The sequence below is a fragment of the Melopsittacus undulatus genome, chromosome 1, assembly GCF_012275295.1.
Source record: "Melopsittacus undulatus isolate bMelUnd1 chromosome 1, bMelUnd1.mat.Z, whole genome shotgun sequence".
In the NCBI taxonomy this organism is placed as follows: Eukaryota; Metazoa; Chordata; class Aves; order Psittaciformes; family Psittaculidae; genus Melopsittacus; species Melopsittacus undulatus.
The window spans coordinates 127834662-127854555 of NC_047527.1; the positions used below are offsets into that span (position 1 = coordinate 127834662).

The 19894-nt window shown below is 39.7% G+C and overlaps 1 protein-coding gene across 1 annotated transcript; it reads left to right on the forward strand.

Moving 5' to 3' along the window:
* The first annotated feature begins 1883 nt into the window (after positions 1-1883).
* On the forward strand, positions 1884-18965 carry LRRC72 (leucine rich repeat containing 72). The gene is given in 11 exon segments (XM_031052478.2): positions 1884-1906; positions 1974-2040; positions 2252-2325; positions 6171-6289; positions 10447-10478; positions 10480-10535; positions 10604-10608; positions 12525-12686; positions 13958-13985; positions 15527-15757; positions 18903-18965. Coding segments are annotated over 10 exon segments (735 nt in total). The 3' UTR covers positions 15696-15757; positions 18903-18965.
* Positions 18966-19894: the final 929 nt, after the last annotated feature.

Here is a 19894-nt window from a genome sequence, read left to right on the forward strand (position 1 = left end):
TTTTCTTTGTAAGTGACATACATATATATGCACATAAAATACATATATACACATACACATAGGATTTGTGCTTTGAAAACAAACAAAAACCAAACACAAACCCCAAACCCTATCAGGGATGTAGCTTTGTAGAGGAGAAAAAAGGGATACACGCTTTCTCAGGACCGTCATCGACCACATCCCCAGCAGACTTCCCCCCACTGCCCTCATCCGTGGCCGCGCTGCTCCCCTAGCCTGCCATCCACCTCCCTCCGCCAGCACGAAGCTCTATGGTGATTTAAGGCGCAGGCTCGGGCTCCCCGTTCGGTGTTAAAGCAGTGCCGCTGTTTCTGAGTTAGCGCTGGCTCGACACCGTTCCCACCACGCCAGGCCAGACAGCCCTCGGCCACCCCTAACAGGAAACGGGATCCGAAACTGGTGGCGGCCGGCAGCGGAGGCGGGCAGGTGAGCGGAGCTGCCAGAGCCACAGCCGAGACGGGACGGGGCGGGGTGAGGCCGCTGCTGGGTGCAGTCCCTGGCCCGCCGCCTCTGCGCCCGTCCGCCCGCCCTCGCAGAGCCCCAGGCCCGGCCCCACAGGCGGGCGGCGCCGGCTTTGCCCCCTCCCTGTGCGGTGCGGAGCTCGCTGCCGTGCAAGGAGCGGGGCGTGTGGAGGTGATCCCGCGGCGGGGGGAAGGAGCTCGCCTCTCCCGCTCGCCATGGCACAGGGTTGCCCCGGGACATCTCCGGCAGAGGCAGCCGGCTCTGCCTGGGGAGGTCTGGGCCGGGGGAAGCCGCGCACCTGCAGGAACGGCTGCGAGCATTGCCGGAGCCTGGGGCTGCGCGGTGCTGTGGTGGAGGGCTGGGGCTGACTGGGAAGGGTGGGATCGTGAGTAACGGAGTTTGAGAAATAGAGCTGTGGGGTGCAGTCTCCGTGGCTGTCTAACGCAGTACCAGGGATTTCTGTTCTCTGAAGTAGGTGTACGTTCCCTATGGATGCGGCTGGCAGCCCGGTGCCTTTCGCACTCCGAGAGGCGGACTTCAGCACACTTCGGGCTTGTCACACAGATACTGTTATCCAGATAGGACTTCTTGTTCCTTCTGCAGTTTTTTGTCTGGGTAGAAGTTAAAGTACAGCCATTTCTCCCATGTACCTGACAACTGCAGTCAGGCCACTGGTCATACTGAGTGAGTGGCCGCAGTCCCAACATCAGCCCTGTCCCTCTGTTCATGAAGTATCAACAGGTTCAGCACATTTCCAAGTGCACCCGCAGTTATTTTAGGTATATTCAATGTACCCAGAACATTCTGGTGTGATGGGGCAGCCCATACAGGAGCCTCTAGACTGCCCATCATGCTTCCAAGCCGTTTTGTGTTTGTAAAGTATAAATTTTGTGTTTTAAAAAAAGGAAGTTTAGATTGGATATAAGGAAGAAATTCTTTACTGTGAAGGTGGTGAAGCATTGAAATGGGTTGCCCAGGGAGGTTGTGAATGCTCCATCCCTGGCAGTGTTCAAGGCCAGGTTGGACAGAGCCTTGGGTGATATGGTTTAGTGTGAGGTGTCCCTGCCCATGGCAGGTGTGTTGGAACTGGATGATCTTAAGGTCCTTTCCAACCCTAAGTATTCTACGATTCTGTGAACAGTGATCTCAATTATGTTGGGCATAAAAACTTGTGTAATAAAGCCATTGTTTTCTGATAGATGTTTTACTTTCTGTCAACCACTAATAACAGAGTTCCATAATCCTTATTGACTAGGTTTCATTCCTTTTACAAAATACAGCACACCAGTAACATACTGTGAAAATCAAAGTTCAGTCTACATTTTTGAATGTAAAATGTGCAAACAGAGTTTTCTGGATGCATAAGTTTGAAAAGTCATGTGCATGAAGTGAACTTGCATAAAATGAAGTTGCAGCTGTATGCAAGGTAAGCAGTTTTCTCACTGATCACCTGTGCTGGGTTGGCTGACCTGAGTGAGAAAACCGTTCTTCAGTCAATATACATTAATTTTTCATTTCATATGTGTGAACTATGATTCTCCACAGGAGAGGAAAGTTAGTGTAACATAATTGTTGCAGTATTTTGATCAATTTCAAATAGAGACTGCAAATTTAGTATCTATTTCTCTGACTGTGTTACAGTTTTCAAGGTGCTGTGATGCATATATGAATTTTGGTGTGCATATTAATTTAGACACTGAATGTGTATGTGTTGTAATGAGTCTACAGTTATGCAGTGTATTATGCTGACAAATGTACTATATACTGTTAGGCAGTAGGAAAACATCTGAAGAGCTGTGGCTTTAAGAGGACTCTGGATATCTTAGTATTGTACCTGGATGGATAGTGAGTAAATATGTTTCTATGTTTGGCTTTTACTAGAAGAAAAGTGCACAGTAAATGGTAACTTTTCATAGTGATTTTTGTATCAGAGAATCTCTGAATATCATCTGTATGTGAAATACCATGTTGTGAAGGAAGAAGTGGTGAAGAAAGACTGACATACGCATCAGAACTATACTCACAGTGAAACAGTTAACTGCCTCAGCCCTAGATACACAATCCCAGAATTGCTAGAGGGTCCCTAAGTTCAGAGTTGTGCGTGAACTTCTACCGCAGGGAGCAGAGGAGTGAGGTTTAATGGGCTGATCTATGCCTGTTCAAACTGACTCATAAGGCTGGGTGGAAAGAGTATCAAGAAGGCAAATCAAAAAAACACAGGACCTGCCCGATCTAAGAACTGCCAAATTTCTGACCTACCTAAAGAAAATTGTTACTGCAACAGTAAACTTGTTGGTAGCACCTTTGAAATTACCTTAATTTTTACTACTAAGAATTGAAGGAAGGGCACAGCAACATAAAATGAGTATGAGAACACTTGTTTGGGGCTGGCAGTCCTTATCAGAGAACTGATCTCCTCCAAGAGCTTTAAGAAACAGCTTAAGATGTAGAGCAGATGAGGAGAAGAAACCATGGTAAGTGAAAGAAGGCAAAGCTTTCATGACCCTGTGGGTGATCTATGTTGATAGAGGTGTATGTTGTAGGATGAGAGCATGAGAAGAGGCTATCATGGAAAGATGGATACATGACAGGGCAGACTTCAAAGTTTTTGGAAAACATACTTTGAATTTCTGGCCAGGGCATAATTCCAAGTGTTGCATACCTGTCTGAAGCCTCACAACTGCATCTGCTGTTTGTACATTTAATATCATATATAAAGAACTAATGTAGTTTAGTAATCCAGGGACAAGGCTTTCAAGGTTTCTAGGTTCTATGAATAATAAAATAAGGTGGCAAGGGATTTCAGTGTCATATAGTTTGGGTTTAGTGGAAATCAAGTGGTCTTGAAAAATCTGAATGTGTCCACTAGTATCTATAAATTCCTTAGCACATCTTCTGATTTACACAAAGTATCTGATGTTTTCCAAAAAGAAGATGTAAATTGGATAGCTACTGTCAAAATTAGTAAAATACATATTTTATAAAGAAGAAAATATACATAAAATTTAAGGGGGAAGTTTAATTAATGAGTAAATTCTAAACAATGCAAGCATATGTGAGACTCAATTAAGGCTTTGTGTACAGTCTTGATAGGCACGTTTTCTGGTTTTAAACACCTTTATGTGTGCCCTCACTGGCTTTGAGTTATTTCTTTGGTATGGCATAAAAAGAAATGTTCAGATGGCAGATATAGAAGTCATCTGTCTTCCCATGAAACTATTTTGAGAAAGATGATGCAAGCTGGCTTCTTTGATGATTGGAGAGAAGTGAATTACTTTTATTCTATAGCAGTTTATTTAAACCTTGAACCTCAGCCAATCTCTCTATCAGATCATGCCTCCTTAACTGTTGGTTTGACATAATTTTCTGCTGGCTGAAATAAGAAAATGAAAAAAAATTATAATTAAAGTCAATCAAACGGGGGGGAATGGGCTTCTATTTTAAAACTACTACTGTTAAAGGGACATGAAAAAGTGTACTTTTGGACACAGAAAGCTGTCATCCTAGGAAAATTGATTAACTTAGCAGTAGGTAGGAAAAGAGTGCTGCAGGCCAAAACGGATAAGTTTGTAAGAAAGACATGCAGAGTCTGGAAGGCATCTAGAAAGGGACAGGCTCTTTTTAAATGTTAGAGGAATTAAGCTCTACCTGGGGCAAATTAAATGCCTTCATACCAGAAAAAAAAAAAAAACAACAGATCAAGGCTTGGAGATAGTCAAGGCGAGGCTGTTACTAGAGAGGGAATAACACCAATTAAAATGTAAACCTGTAAACTAGGTATGGAACAGGAGCGACAAAGAATATGAGGAAATTTTGGCTTTGCTACCTGTAAAACAGTATTCAGAGGTATACAGGAGAATTAGTAACTCTGTAAGAGCTCTGTATGTCCTGTCAATACTCATCTGCCTGTCTTTGCTACTTGCAGTACTGTATTTTCTGGTTACATGTAACAATGGACATATAAATGTGTATTTGCAGGGTTTGGTTTTATGGCTTATTTGATAAGCCAAATAACGAATTTAACAAAGTACCAGCATGGGATAATCTGATTTTCATCGATACAGGAAAATAAAAATATAGCATCTCAAATTTGTAGGGTTTGGTCTTGACAGATTTTTGTTTTTCAAATGCAAGATAATTGCGGCCGTTCCCCCTTTGTTCGTACCTGGAGGGTTTGTTGAAAACAAAAAATTCATGGGCAATCAGAGGCTAGGCTTCACAGTTAGAAAAGAAGCAGATCATTTTAGGCTGATCATATAAGGTTAATTTTTATCAATCCTGCTAATTCTTTCTGAAACACTGGCTCTAGTCTTGTGAAGTATTAAACTCCCCAAGGAAAGTTTTATTATGTCAATTGAAGTTTGTCAAATAAAGATCATAATTATTCTACTGAAAATCAAGAATGTTTATTTAAAGAATGACAAATGAAGAACAATTAGTGAGGATGACTTAGCAGCTCACTAGTATTCTCTGGTTAGTAGGCAATTTGTTACTGAGGGTACACTGGCAAGCTCAGAGTGCTACATACACAATTAAACGCTAAGCTCCAACTGGACCATTGGAGATAGTTCCAGCCTCAGCAGATGCAGTTTGATTTAAAGCAAGGCTTACTGAATATGAGTGAATACTAAGTCTATCTGAGGACAGGAGAGGAGTGGAAAAAGGGCGAAAGATTTCACAAGATACACTAATATGAAAAATAATAAGAAATGTACATTGATGTGCTTGGCTCCTTTGGCCCTATGGCTGGACAATCCATACCACACCTGCAAAGCAGTTCTCCTTTCAGGTTTGTGTCCCTGGAATGCCAATCTTCTCCTCCTGTGTTCTGAGCAGGATTTCTACTAACTGCTGAGTACATGGGACTCACTTTTCCTGGGAAAAGAAATGCTGTAATGGGTTTAAAATAGTGTATCGCTTAGTTTGTCCCCATTTCTTTGTCACCTGCTGCTTTGTTACACTTTCAGATACATAGAATGTTTACACTATGTCTGGCATCTTTCTCATCTCAGGGTGATAAATGATTTTGATTAGTTTCTGTGATATGTTGAGGAAAACAAATGTTTGAAAGAAACATGAACACCAGAGACAATACAGAAAATAACAAAATATGGGAAACAGAAGAGAAAGTATCATTGGTAGAAGAATATGGATGGGAAATGCTGTTCAGCCTGATGTGGTGTGAGGATGTGAATGCATAGTCTGGGTCAGCCACAACAAAAATTTTTAGTGACTTTAAAATGAATTAATAATGATTTGAAATTAAACTTTTTAATAAGGATTTCTCTATTGCTTTTGGGCAAAGGTAGTATTAGGGATATACTATTGTTTGTGAGGCAAAGGTAATACTAGGTCAGGATAAAAGGAAGTAATTAATTAATCAAGGGTTACTGGGATATAGAAGGAAAGAAGAAGAGAAGATACAGTTGATGCTGATTTGTTGAGGCAAGAGTGATGGGTACCAATGGAAGGAACCAGAGTGAAAAAAGTGTGGCATATGTTTGAAGGATGTGACTAGAAAGATGAAAGCAATATTGAAATCTCCAATAATACTAACTCATTCAAGGTGTTACCAGAAGGCCCACATAGATTGATAACTAGAATATAAAATTCAGTGTGCAGTGTAACAAAATAAACCCTAATAAAGGCAGTCGTGTACGGTGATAATAATTCATTATTTTTCATTTTATTTCAGGTGCTCTGAAATACTTATGTGTGTTACAGGTTCTGTTTCTTCACGACAACCAGTTAAAAAACCTTGGCAAAACGGTGAAGGGATTGAAAGGAATGATAAGCTTGCAGACCCTGAGCAATACCTTGTTTTTATTTTACAGAACAGTGAGCAGTAATTTTTTAGTGTTTCTTATCAGGATGTTCTCTGTTTCTGCATCATTTGCCAATAACGTTTGAAGCTAATTATCAATTTTAGCCAAATTTGACAGAAGAAAGAGATCTGTAAGACATGAAAATTCCACAGGGAGTACCTCAACTAAGAAAAAGCTGCCAAATGAGTTCAGAAGTTAACTCCTTTTGGCTGCTGGCTAGCCAGTCTGCTGGATGAGTAGCTTGGAGGCAGTCAAAGCAGTTTACTGCTGCCTTTTCATCAGAGTAAGTGGGAGCACAATGAGATTATCATAGAGGTGAAGGGAGTTGAGAAATGGGTGTTACTACTGTTGAGAGTATGCATGATAGGTTATAGAACTCAAACTTCTGTCTTAATTCTGTTGCTCACAGAACTTACTTTCTGCATCTTTTTGGCAGATTGGGGATTTCTAGAGTCCAAGAATAAATACACTTTAGATATTGTTATATATTTAGATATATACGATAACAATATCTGTTAAATAATGTACAGGCTGGAAATAAAAATAGCATAGGGTCTGAAGTTTCAAATGAAGTTATACAAGAAAGTGTTGGCTCTGCTAAGTTACAGCATAAGAAGGAGTCTCCAGGGAAAGTAGGATTATATGCTGTAAGCCTATTGAAAGTGAAAATGGAAGCAGTCTTTTTTCCATGGTTCGTGAAAGAATGTCATCATAGGTCATGTCAAATGCTCAGTACTTTGAGAAAACAGGAAGCAAGTTTAGTGGTACAGTTAACAGAGGTGAATGTCATGAAGCCATACCTCCTTATGCATTCAGAAAACAATGTCTGATTGCAGGAAAGGAAAATGTGGCTTGAAGAGTAAACTCAGTCTATTTGAGAATGCAGTTGTTTGAAGTGATTAGGGGAAGTTTGGACAAACATCCATGTATGAATGGTGCAGTCACTTGGATTTAATGTTATAGCCCTACAAATTAATAGGGAGCTTCAACAAGTAACTGGGAGTTTGTCATGCTCGTTGCAACCATTTGTGGGAAGTAAAGACAAATAGCAGATAGTTAAAGCACCACCAAGTTATTGTGAATGACAGTTACAAAGGCATAGTGAAAATTGCATGTTGGACCAGTCACCAGTATAGAAAAGCAAGTGTTTGAGAGAACTATCAAACAGTACATAGAATGTACTAGTCTACTCTGATTGAAAAAAACAGGTTCTTTTGTTCAAAGATCTGAAAGTAAGCACTGATCAGTGGAAGAAACACAGTAACTTTAATAACCTTAACTTTACAGCCCTTCCCTCTGACCTTTTTAGTCAGGAAAAAAACCTGTCAATGGGTTTTGTTTCAGAGATTTCATAATAATGAGTTCTCAAATTAGCAGGACTCTATTGGTTTAATAAAATGTGCTTTCATATTTGAAGCAAATTACAGCAGTAAATTAACAAGATAAAATTTAAGTCATATCCTATATGTCATATCACTATATCATTAATATGCTTACTTGCAATATTAAGTGTGAAATGGGTACAGAACTTGCACTGTGTGCCTTTGAAAACAGCTGCACCCGTAAATCACCTCTGTAGAATAAAAACAGTTTTGGGGATGGAAGAGTTCTCACTGTTGTGAGTGGTTTGTTGTTTTTTTTTACTGCCTGACATTCTGATAAAACAAAACAAAAAAACCACTTGCTGGCCTTCAGCAGAGCTCCTGCTTGCACAATGTGGTTTATTCTTTTGTAGCTCTTGGGGACATTAGAACTATTAAAAAGGGGCTGTCTAATACACTGTTATTGTTCACTTCAGAAGTAGCATCCAGCTGCTAAAATGTTGCATTTCTCTTCCTTAAGGCTCTCTTGTGACTTTATCCACTGCCCTGCACTGGATTTGTAGCAGGACGCCATTCTTCATCAGGCATTTAGGGAAGACACTCAGCTTCTAAAGATTTACTGGATGGATTGCTCACAACTGCAGCCTTTTGGGAGATAGGGAGGGTTTCTTTATGGGCTCACCTTGTGCTCACATCCCCCTTTTGGAATCCAGGAGGTTTGTTATGTACTCTGTAAATTGCCTCAAGTGATTTATTACCCACAGCTGATAACATCTTGCTGCTAGACCTCAGAAAACTTTTTGTTCTTTACTGTTTTTCTACCGCAGTAGTTCCTTTCTGCCCCTTGTGGGATAGGCACACTGTTTTCCTGTACTCCATATAGAGAAAACAGGCAGAACTGTGGAAGAAGAAAGCATTATAACTTATGTGTGGAAGTAAAATTTCATGACCTTGACAAGAAAGCAGATAGCAGAGCCAAGAATTGATCCCAGGTGTTTTGTAAAATAAAACTGACTTGATATATATAATGCTTGGATTTATTGTAAGAACAAGCAGTAGAAAAAAATCAGATGCTCCAAACCAAACCTACAAATCATACTTTATGTAGCATCCAGGTTCAGAAGTACTTAGAATCAACCCCGGTTTGTGCCTTGGAAAAGATCTGTCTTGAATCTTCATTCCATCCCACTACCAAACATACCTGCTTTGGGAAACATTTTCCTCTCTGGAGTGCTATCATGTACTTTCTTGACTCACGGACAGACTATCACATATATACTCAATATTCTTTCTGATCCACACTTCCTAGAAAAAAAATAAGTTTATATTACTTTGTTGGGTAAAAAACAACTTTCTTTTGCTGCCACCTTGTGGGTCTCTCACTACTTCTGAGTACAGTGATCTTTAAAAAGTCTGGTGAAGAATTAAAATATGTGAAGTTCTTTGAAACATGAGCAGGTGTTTTCTGGAAGGAGATACCAACTGCCCATTCCAGCCTTACTGCACCCTTGAAATAACTGCTAAATGACGTCAAGCACTAAGCCCTCTTCAGAAGTCATACTTACCCTGAAGAACATTAAATAATATCTTATAGTTTACAAGCCTGTGTGGAATATTTACAGACATTTTTCTTTCTTCTAGTACCTCTTACGTGCTTCTGTAATGTCATCTTTCCCTCCCAAACTGCTAAATTTACCTATAACAGGATGTTTTTACCCTAGAGTGGATATTAGTCACAGCCTCTCCTCAAAAAGAGAAAACCAGGTCAGTGCAGACCTTGGTAGAAGTCAAAATTATTAATTCAAGATTTTTCTTTCTCTGCTCTGATCTCAAGCTGGCAGCATCCTGATTATTTTTACTGTCTCACAAACAGCATTTGTATAAGAAGAGAAATAGCATTATTATGTTTTTCATGTAGGAAAAAATCCCTCACCCAACACACTTTGTTTGTTAGCTGATCTGGGAAGGAGCAGTTTCTGTTTTAATCAACATTAGAGATCACTCATGAAACAAACTGATCTGGCATGCCAGCTGGGCCAATGTTTCACATCTGGCAAAGCAGCAGCACAGGACTGATGCCTTACAAAGGTTTGGTTGTTCAGGTGATGGGAACCTGAATGTATTTTAGTGAAGTTCCTAACGGGTGTTTGGAGCTTAGTACCTCAAGTCCCTGTGGAAGTTAGCGGGATGCAGGTTCTCAAGAACTTAGGCCCTTTCAAACATTTTACTCTTGGGTTTCTTGAGTTTTCAAACCCATCTGGAAACATCAGGAGACTGGGTTTTTACATTGTATATTGTGTCTGTGGCATGAAAACTTTGTATCAGCTCTGATGAAGTCTTAGGTGACCTAGGGCTCACACGGGGTTGTAAGAGCTCTCTCCCCTTACAAATTTTGTGTCTTACCTTGAAACTGTTACACCTAAAAGACTACTGTTATTTAAAATAGGTATCACCTACAATACATAAGACAATCAAAGGCAGACACTTAGTGGTTTTGTCTCTGTATCATAAAAAAATAGAAAAAACACCTTCAGAGGTTTGGAGTACACGATGGCACCTCTACTCAGTTCTTGCCTGGGGGGCTTTGCATACTCTGAAGTAAGCCAATGCTTGCAGTCCATGTTTAGATGAGGAACTCTGCATGTGTAAAAAGGCTGTGCTTTGTTTACCCAATGTAAGAACAATTTGATTGTTTTGCACAAAATTTCTGGCTAAGAGTGATCTTTAGTTTTCCTGCCTTGTGAAGTTAGTTGTTTTCCTTTCACTGGGTTTGGGTTTTTCTGATGTTGCTTGTTTTTTTTTCTGTATACATTTTGCAGACCTATTCCATAACCACCTGGCACAAGACCCGGGGCTACTGGGTTTATGTGATACATCTCCTTCCTTCAGTACAGCTCCTCGACAGGAAGTATAAGGATTGCTTTCCCCTTATCCCAAAGCATTGACAATTGCTTTTGATTTTAATCAGTTTGGAAGAATAGGTGATTTAATCTTGCCTGATCTTTTGCATGCTTTTGTTGATATAGTAAAAGATCTAGAGGACAAATACCAGTTTGTTTTTTGCAAGATTTGTCAAGGAAATAGGTTTTTCATAGCATAAACAATTTACTTTGCCAAATGCTTGTGATTTATGCCTTTTTAAATTGTGCATGTTTGTCTTGTATCTTGGTCTATATAGTTCTGGGTAAAAGATAAAAGCCTGTGCTTAGAAACATGCACCTACCTTTATGTGTTCAAACTGGTATATGCACATTGGTGAGCATGTTTACTTAGATATGGGTAATATCCTCAACTATCTATGTGTTTCTGTACAGTTCAAATATTTATATCACATTTCTTGGTGAGGTTCGTGCTGACCAAGTTTTCAAATATGTCTTCATAAATCACTAAGAGATCTTTCACAGTTTGTCTACTGTAAAGTTTTGGGGGAGAAAGGGGGGGAAATGTGTTAAGAACAGCCAGATGATAAATCAGACAATCCATAAACATCCCTCAGCGGACCCAGAAAATTGTCTTTGGTGATTTTTTCCTCTGGTGTTTGGAAAGCTGTGTGACTGGCAGGAGGACTGAAAACTACTGGAGAGCTCTGTTTCTCAGTTCCTATCCCAGAACTGCCTTATCAGGAAGTAGCAAGGAAAAACAATGTCATCCTGAAAACCTGCTCCCAGGTCTCTAGGGGAGTCAGGATGCAGGACCTGAGCAAGGCAACCCCAGGACATCTGCAGGTGCTGTCATATTGTGTAGCTTTGTTGTGAAGGAAAGTTGGTGGATGGACCACAGCTGCTGGATCTGACCGTGTGGCCATTTGCTTCCACATTCATTTTGCACTGGTACCTCCATCAGTCTCTTGCATATCTGATGATGTGTTAGACCTGTTCTTAGCAAGTCTGTCAGACTGTTTTACTAATGATTGTTTTTGGCTGGGGAGTGACGACTGAAGCTTAATGTGTTGGAAAATGTGTGTTGCATTTACAGCTCTAGAAACACTTCCGTAAAACTTCCTGGACTTATCCTTCTAAATACATTTATACTGTAATAAGTCCTGCATTAAGACTTGTGGCATTAATTTGCATCAAGCTGTACTTTGGACTTTCTATTTAGTGAGCTATTTCTCTAACATTACAAAGCTACTTCCCCATCTGTGGAATATTACCACAGCATAGTCCTGGCTGTCTCCCTTACTCAAGACATGTGCTCACACTTCTGTTACCTCCAGGCATGACTACTGCAGTTCCTTCCTAATTGGTCCCCTAGACACCATGACTTCAGAACTTCCCTGAATTCAGAATGCTTCTGCCAGAGTTGCTTGTTCTAAACTTTTAGCTCACTTATGTTCCATAGCCGAAGTACTGCATTAGTATGCAGTTTATATCGTTGAAATTAACATCGCCTACTTGACTTAAAGGTTTCAAACTCTTTTTTAAAAATTAAAAATATTTCTGAATTAAATGCAAAACAGGAAAATTCGTAGCTTTTATTTTGATTGCACTCCAATAGTTTTCTCTGTAAATGAGCAATGGAACTGAACTGGCCTTGACATGGGACTTGTTTTTGCTATTTATAACAAAGCTTCCAAATCTTTACTAGCTTCTGCAGTAGATCTCATTTAAGTGGTATGAAAAGTCTTGCTTTTTAGTTTCTTGGTTTAAAACTTCTGATCCTACTGTACTCAAAAGAACAAACATAATTCTATTGGATAGGGCTTCACCCTAAAGCCTTAGGAAGTATCAGTCCATGTTCCAATTTTGAATTGTTGTGGAATTACATAGATTTACATTGCTATTGTTGCAAAAGTCTGCACAAAAAAGAGTGAGTTGCCTTTCGCATTGCAGATGGATAGTGACAGCCTTTTCAGCTGGTAGAGGAAATAAAATGTTTATGTCCCTTTTAACAGCAGTTACACAAAAAGAAAGGGAGTTGGCATTTCATCTTTATCACCACAAAAGGTCTCGTGTCATGCAGTCCATAGCTTTTGGAAAGAGAGTAGATACATCCGTGGAGACTACAGTAGGATCTAGCAGATGCACTCAGCCATCCAGAAGAGTGATGATGCCCTCAGGTATTTATACTAACATAAAGAAAAGCATACATGTTTAGGTGACTGGAACTAGAAAAGGTTCCTCTCCTTCATCTGATAAAAGGTTGTTTGTTCTAGTAATAAAGTACAAATGAAGCAGGAACTCAACCAATTTTTTTTTTTTTTTATGAAGTAAGCAGTAGTAGCAGCAATAGGCAACAAATAAATCCTACTATGAGTATTGTAGCAAATAAGTTCTACTCTCTCGAGTTACAGAATTGTCTTTGAAGGTAGCTGAACAAACAAAATGTCATTGTTTTTCCCAACGTGTGTCTTGTGTTTACTTTTATTTAATTCAAAGCATCTCGATACACTGCTAGGCTCAGTCTCAAACACAGAGTTCTGATGCCCTCTAGTGCTTTTATAGAATAGAAGAAAGCTATTTGCTTCTAAATAATGGTTTTAATTTTACATATCTTGCCTGGTTTTGTAAGCAGATTCCTTTTTATGCTTTCCAAGCTGAGACTATATTAATGATGTCTTATAATAGCCTATAAAGTAATTTTTAAAATTATTAAAATATTTGGATCTGAAAGACAGCATGATCCTGGCACGAGAAAGTAGGTGGATACCACCTGGAACCTTGTGACTTGTACCACAGGAGATACCCAGAATAAACCCTGCAGTCCCATACAATCTTACCTGCTATCATGATGTTTTAAAGATAAGAAAAACAGTAGTGTGCATGGATGACATTTTAAACAGTAGTGTAGATGAAGTCTGGAACAGTAACAAAATACCTGTTTTTTTTTTTTTTTTTTTTTTTTTCCTAATGTATATCTCACAATAATAAACCTGAGAAAAGTGGATTTAATAGTAGTTTTGAGAAGGTTGGGGAAAAAAAGATATTTTAATCATATTGAATAATTGGCTTGTTTTGCTGGTAATTTTCAATGTAGGCGTACAATTCTCTTTATCTCTACCATGCCATCACTCATGCATATAGACAGTGGCATCATCTTTCTGTGAAAGTACAACAACAACAAAAAAGAGGCATGGAAATGTATGTCTGTAGGAAATAAGCCACAAGAACTACATACACTTAAAAAAAAACCAAAACCCTGATAGATACCTGTTTCCATTGCAATTTAATTAAATATGATCTTGAACATTTTACATCATCTGCTAGATTTGGCTCCATTTGAACAAGTACTTTAGGAATAGGATGTCCTAAAATCATAGGAGTCATAATCCTTAGCTAATGAAAATGCTGTACAGCCATTAATGTCTTCATTTGAACTTTTTTGTTACAGGTTCTGAATTCGGAAATCAGAGAAATAAGTAAGTAAATTTTTGTATTTTTTTTCTTTTGCATCTCTGAAGTATTTATTTGATTTCCTTTTCTCATGCCTAAAAAATACCCTCACCAGAGGATACGGCCAGGAAAAAGGAGCTTTTGAACAAATTTCTGGGCTTCGTATGTAATATAGTTGCAACTCTATACTGCTCTGATCAGACAACCTACCCACTGCTGTCTGAAATTTAATATTGAAAGGTATTGCACATTTGGAAATGGGTATATAAAAATGTTATTTATTTATAAGATCAAATCCTGATCACAGGAAAAAGCATACTTTAAGTATTAGAGCATCAGAATAGCTTTCTCCTGACTGGCTGTTCAACATACATACTCTGGAATATATTATGACTTATAGAATGAAACATTTTTAGTCTGTACTTGATGTTACATATATTCTGTTCAGTTTCAAAAGCCTAAAAATAAATGTAAAACTTATCTCTGTGTCTGGATTGAAGCAGCATAAATGTTGCATTTTAATGTGATGACATTTTAGATGCTATGTTTATAAGAGTAAATCTGAAAACTTCAGGTATCAGGCTTGGGTTTACATTCTAGATTTACATATGAACATACTTGAAACATTTATTAAAGGAAATAATAAAGCCTACATGGGATGATGTTCTTTAACAATTTGATTTTATATTGCTGTTCACTTTGAGTACAGCTCTTTACAATCAAGCTACTTAATGTTTACAAATTAATTATTTCCTGCTTCCAGTGGAGTTCGCTGTCCTTATTTATAGAATGGTTATACAGCTTCCTCTCCATCTTAAGTAGACGCTTAGGCTTTTGTCATGGCAAAGAGTGTTACATTCAGTGGAGATAGTTTATATTAGTTGTGTTTTACTACAGGTACATCTTTAAGAAATAAGTTCTTATAACATTGGGTTTTAATATTGCAACATCTGAGTTAAAAGGGTTTTGTCTAACATGGAGTCCTTCTCAATTCTGCATTGATGTTGTGCATTTGCCACTTTTTTTCTCCCAGACTGCAGCTGTGGTAGGATACAGGAACAACACAAGCTCACTGTCATGGATTCAGAGCTTGGAGAATGAATATTTGCATTGTGGATAGTTAAAAGATCCATGGTGAAATAAAAGTGCATTTGCATTAATGGATATCATATTGCTTTGATATAATAAAATTAGTTTTATGATTTCTGTTGAATCAGAGCATTAAAAGTGTACAGCAATTTCATTTTTTTTTGGGGGGGGGAAGAGAGAAAGCAGTGAAAAACAAAATAGCATTTTTAAGTCTACTATAAATGCATTTTAAATAATTAATAGCATGATTTTTTTTGCCCTTAAAATACTGTGATTCTGACCTTTTCTTATTTTGTTTTGCTTTCTTAAATCTGGTAAAAGAAGGAAACCTTCTGAAAATGTAACATTTTCAGATCCTCACAGTTAGGGTCACCATGACTTCTAACTTCACTTTCTACACAGGGAGCATGTAATAAATTAGCTCCAAAGTAGTTCAGAAGCATTAAGAAAATGCACATTTTCTTTGTTCTTTTTGCAGAGAACCATTTGAGAACCCTGAAGATGCCGTTTTACTTCGGGCAATGGCAAGATCTGTAATGGAATTTTCCTATGTTGACTGGAACAATGTAGCCACCTCTCAAGAAAGACGGCTTGAAAACAAAACAGCAGCAGAAGCCTGTAAGAAGCTGACAGTCCGATTTAGATGAGCGTTTGCTTCCTGAAGAAAAAAAAGTCATGCCTCTCTCCAGGGTAGAGATAAGCCCCCTAAGTAAGTTACTGTCTCTATAAAACAAGTACATTAAAACATGCACCTAATTAAATGAACTTCCAACAAAAGAAGTATTAGTGTAACCTTCCTTTTAGCATCAGATATGTAATACAGAGTGGAGAAATTAAGAAAATGAATGATAGTGCAGGTGGCTTGAAATGATATTCTTACCATACTTTTAGTACCAGAAATCATTAAAGCTAAACTGCAAGTTAATTTTTAAGAAACTAAGGTTAAATAATTTCATTCCTTATAGTTTCTACAGAAGAATTTGACTTACTGTGCTCACTAGCAGCAATTTGTCCTCCTCCATTAACATAAAGGTATGAGAAAGCTATTCTCATTTCTGAGAGGGATTAAAGTATCAATTTGTGTGCTGCATGAATGCACTCAAAGCTCTCAGTTTTATGAGGATACTCAGTGCAGTGGAAATGTGATCTCCTGAGTGCTTATACCTGGCTCTAATATTCTCCTAGGGTGCAGGCCTGTGCTTGCTGGTCCTTTTAAGAGAGACAGGGCTTGCCATACGCAATGTGTTGCTCTGAGGCTGCTGATAGGTTTTAATGCTCTTCTTTAATCACATGGGCTATACTGTGCTGTAGCACTATACCTGTCACTTTTGGCTTCTAAAGGTTACCATCACTAGGGAAGCTACTGGGAGATGTGCATGGAGATGGAAAACAATAAATTTCCTCATATATTTCTCCCTCCATTCTGCCAAATGCTTAGAGTCAATGCTATGTAAGGTATCAAAGCCTTTCTTCAGCCTGTGGTTTGTCTTCTGAGTTCCTTCTTTCCTCCCTGAATTAGCACATGACAGTCTATGTTGGCAGGGATCTCTGGAGTTTTATCTAGTCCAACCTTCCTGTTGAAAGCAGGTCTGAGATTAGGTTATCCAGTGCTCTCAAGGGGAGTTATTTCCAGTGCAGGAGGTACCACCACTTCCTGTTTAATTGCACTCCATTTTTCTTATATTTATATGGAACTTCACGTGCAAAGGCTTGGGCCTATTGGCTAATCTCCTGTCACTGTGCATGCCCCATCTTCTTTACAACTACCTCTAGGTGATCAGATCTCCCTAAGTCTTCTTTTCTATGGGCTGAGCAAACCAAATTCCTCCAAACCTCTTATCACCACAGTGGCAGGATCTCTCTTGTTATTTAATATCGCTCTTGAACTCAGCTGATGAAAAGAGGACACCTTTGACCTACTGTCTGTACTATACTTCTGTCTTTGCTGATGCATGGCACCCTTTCCTTTGGTGCTGCTAGGGCATACTCTTAGCTCCAGGTGAGCTTATTGCTCACAGGGGCACTCAGGCCCTTTTCAGCACATTCACTACACAGTATGTAATGCTGCTTGGGATTAACCCCATCCTAGATACAGAACTTCATCTTTGTTAAATCTCATAATTCCTTTCACCTTTTTGATACTGGAGTCCTTCTTTTTGATTTCAACTTCCCTATTTTTCTTGCTTAAAGTTCCATGCATTTTGTAAATGCCATTAAATTAGACTCATCTTTGAGGTTTAAAAGTTAACTGTTAAAGAATTTTACCATGCCTCGTAAACTTTTTGAGCATACAGATGAGTTATTTTATACATATATAATCTTTACTGGCAAAAAGTCCATCAAAATCTTAGTTTTGGCCTTCCCACTGTTGCTCACAAGTGTCCCAGGAATACATAGGCTGAACAGAAAAAAACAAAACAAAACAAAACATACCATGGCATCTAGAAGCTCTTTATGTTTACTACCTGTTTGCACGTGTAGTGTTTAAATGCTGGATATTGTTCAACAAGCCACAAGTCAGTAGAGTCACTGACTGCAAACACATCCACCTTACTTAAAAGGCAATGCTCTCCATATACTCATTCATTTGAGCTTGGTCAATACATACAATCATATAAAGGTTTGGGTTGGAAGGGAACTTAAAGCTCACCCAGTTCCAACCCCCTGCCACGGGCAGGGACACCTTCCACTAGACCAGGTTGCTCAGAGCCCCATCCAACCTGGCCTTGAACACTGCCAGGGATGGGGCAGCCACAGCTTCTCTGGGTAACCTATGCTAGTGTCTTACCACCTTCATAATAAAGCATTTCTTCTCTATATCTGAATCTCCCTTCTGTCAGTTTAAAACCATTCTGCCTTGTCCTGTCCCTACAGGCCCTTGTAAAAAGTTCCTCTCCAGATTTCTTGTCAGCCCCTTTAGATAGTGGAAGACTGTTATAAGGTCTCCCTGGAGCCTTCTCCAGGTTGAACAAGCCTGACCCTCTCAGCCCATCTTTGTATGGTAGGTGCTCAAGCCCTCTGATCATCCTTGTGGCCTCATCTGGACTCACTCCAACAGTTCAATGCCCTTCTCATACTGGAGACCCCAGAGCTGAATGCTGTACTCCAGCTGGGTCTCACAAGAGGAGAGGAGAGGAATCACCTCCTTCAACCTGCTGGTCATGCTTCTTTTGGTGCAGCCCAGGACACAGTTGGCTTTCTGGACTGCAAGCACACGCTGCTCTCTCGTGTTGATCTTCTTGTCAATTAACACTCCCACGTCCTTCTAGGCTGCGTCTATTTTAGAGCCAGCCATTAGTGATCAAATGAATAATATTAGCTATTTATATATGAAGAAATACTCAGATTACAAAAGTCATTTCAAATTTTGCTGAGAATTCCCTTTAGTTAGATGAAAGAACAACTTGAAAATCTACCTGCATAAAAAATCTGAATCTCAACATGCAATTTTTAGTTCATTAGAAGATGCTTTCAGGTAGTTTCAGAAGGTTTTATATATTCTTAATTCAACCAGACATCCTAGGGTGAAAAGAATGTGAAAGACCACTTAGCCTAAAAGTGAACTAGGCAGTGAGAGCCGTGATGAAGCAGGCTGGATGGATTCACAACTGCTATGTTTACATCTAGCCAACAGCAAGGGAGGTGAGAATTCAATTTTTTCTAGTGGGAGGCAGAAAAGCCTTTTGAGTCACAGACCCTTGAAGGTGCAAGAAGGTGCAAGGTCTGTTGGCTCCACTGCTGTCTTGCCATTTAAGAGCTTGCTTAAGGGATAAGTACCCTGCATGTGAACATTCATTCTACTTTCAGTTCCCTGTCATGAGATGTTTCCTCCAACACATGATTATTCCACCCAGGCTGGTGCAGGACCTGTCAACCACGACCCTCCAACAGAAGAGCCGTTACCAGCTCAAGCTGAGGAAGGCAGAGGTAGCTCTGGAGCGTGGATGCACATCAGGACTCCAACCTGGATTGCAATTGCTCTGAGACTCACTGCAAAGAGGGACATATGTCATTCTGCCATTCCAAGCCTCTGCCATTGCAAGCTAGGATGAGAACAAATGCAACTCCATAATCCCACACTTCACACCTACTTTGAGTGTTCATACTTTCTCCTGTCACTTGGGCTTTTCTTCTTCACCAAGAAGAACCACTGGCTGGCAGAATGAAAACAGGATTAGTGCTGTGGATTTTACCACACTGCTAAAGGGCTGGCATTTCAGAGAAACCTTGAAGAGCAACACACACCTGTGAGCCTGTCATGGTTTGAGCATGTTTTGAGGGTGTTTTTTGTTCAAGGTTTTTTTTCCAGCCAGGTGGAGGAGGGGAGTCTGGGAGGAAGGAGAGACAGGACACCTGACCCAGGCTAGCCAATGAGGTATTCCATACCATAGCACGTGATGCCCAGGATGCATTCTGGGAAAGGGAAGGCTGGAGGGGAGAGCTGGGGAGGAAAATGGAGGAGGGAGCACATGGTGCTCGGCCAGGCAGGGTGGAGTGAGTTATGGGTCGGTGGCTGGTGGGGTGTTGTATTCTTTTCATTTGCTGTTTGCTGTATCATTATTATTTGTAGTAGTAAATGGCAGTAGGGGTTTTGTGTTATGCTTTAGCAATTAAACCGTTCTTATCTCAATCCGTGGGGGCTACATTCTTTGGATTCTCCTTCCTAACTCTCCGGGAGTTGGGGGACTTGGTTTAAACCACGACAGAGCCCCAGATGCTCTGTGTAGATCAGGGAACCAGCAGGCCTTCTGCATTCCCAGACCCAAGAGTGGGTGGCAACTACATCACGACCCCATATCTAAGTTCCAGGCCTGCAGCTCTTGCTTGCCAACCATCATGAAATGAA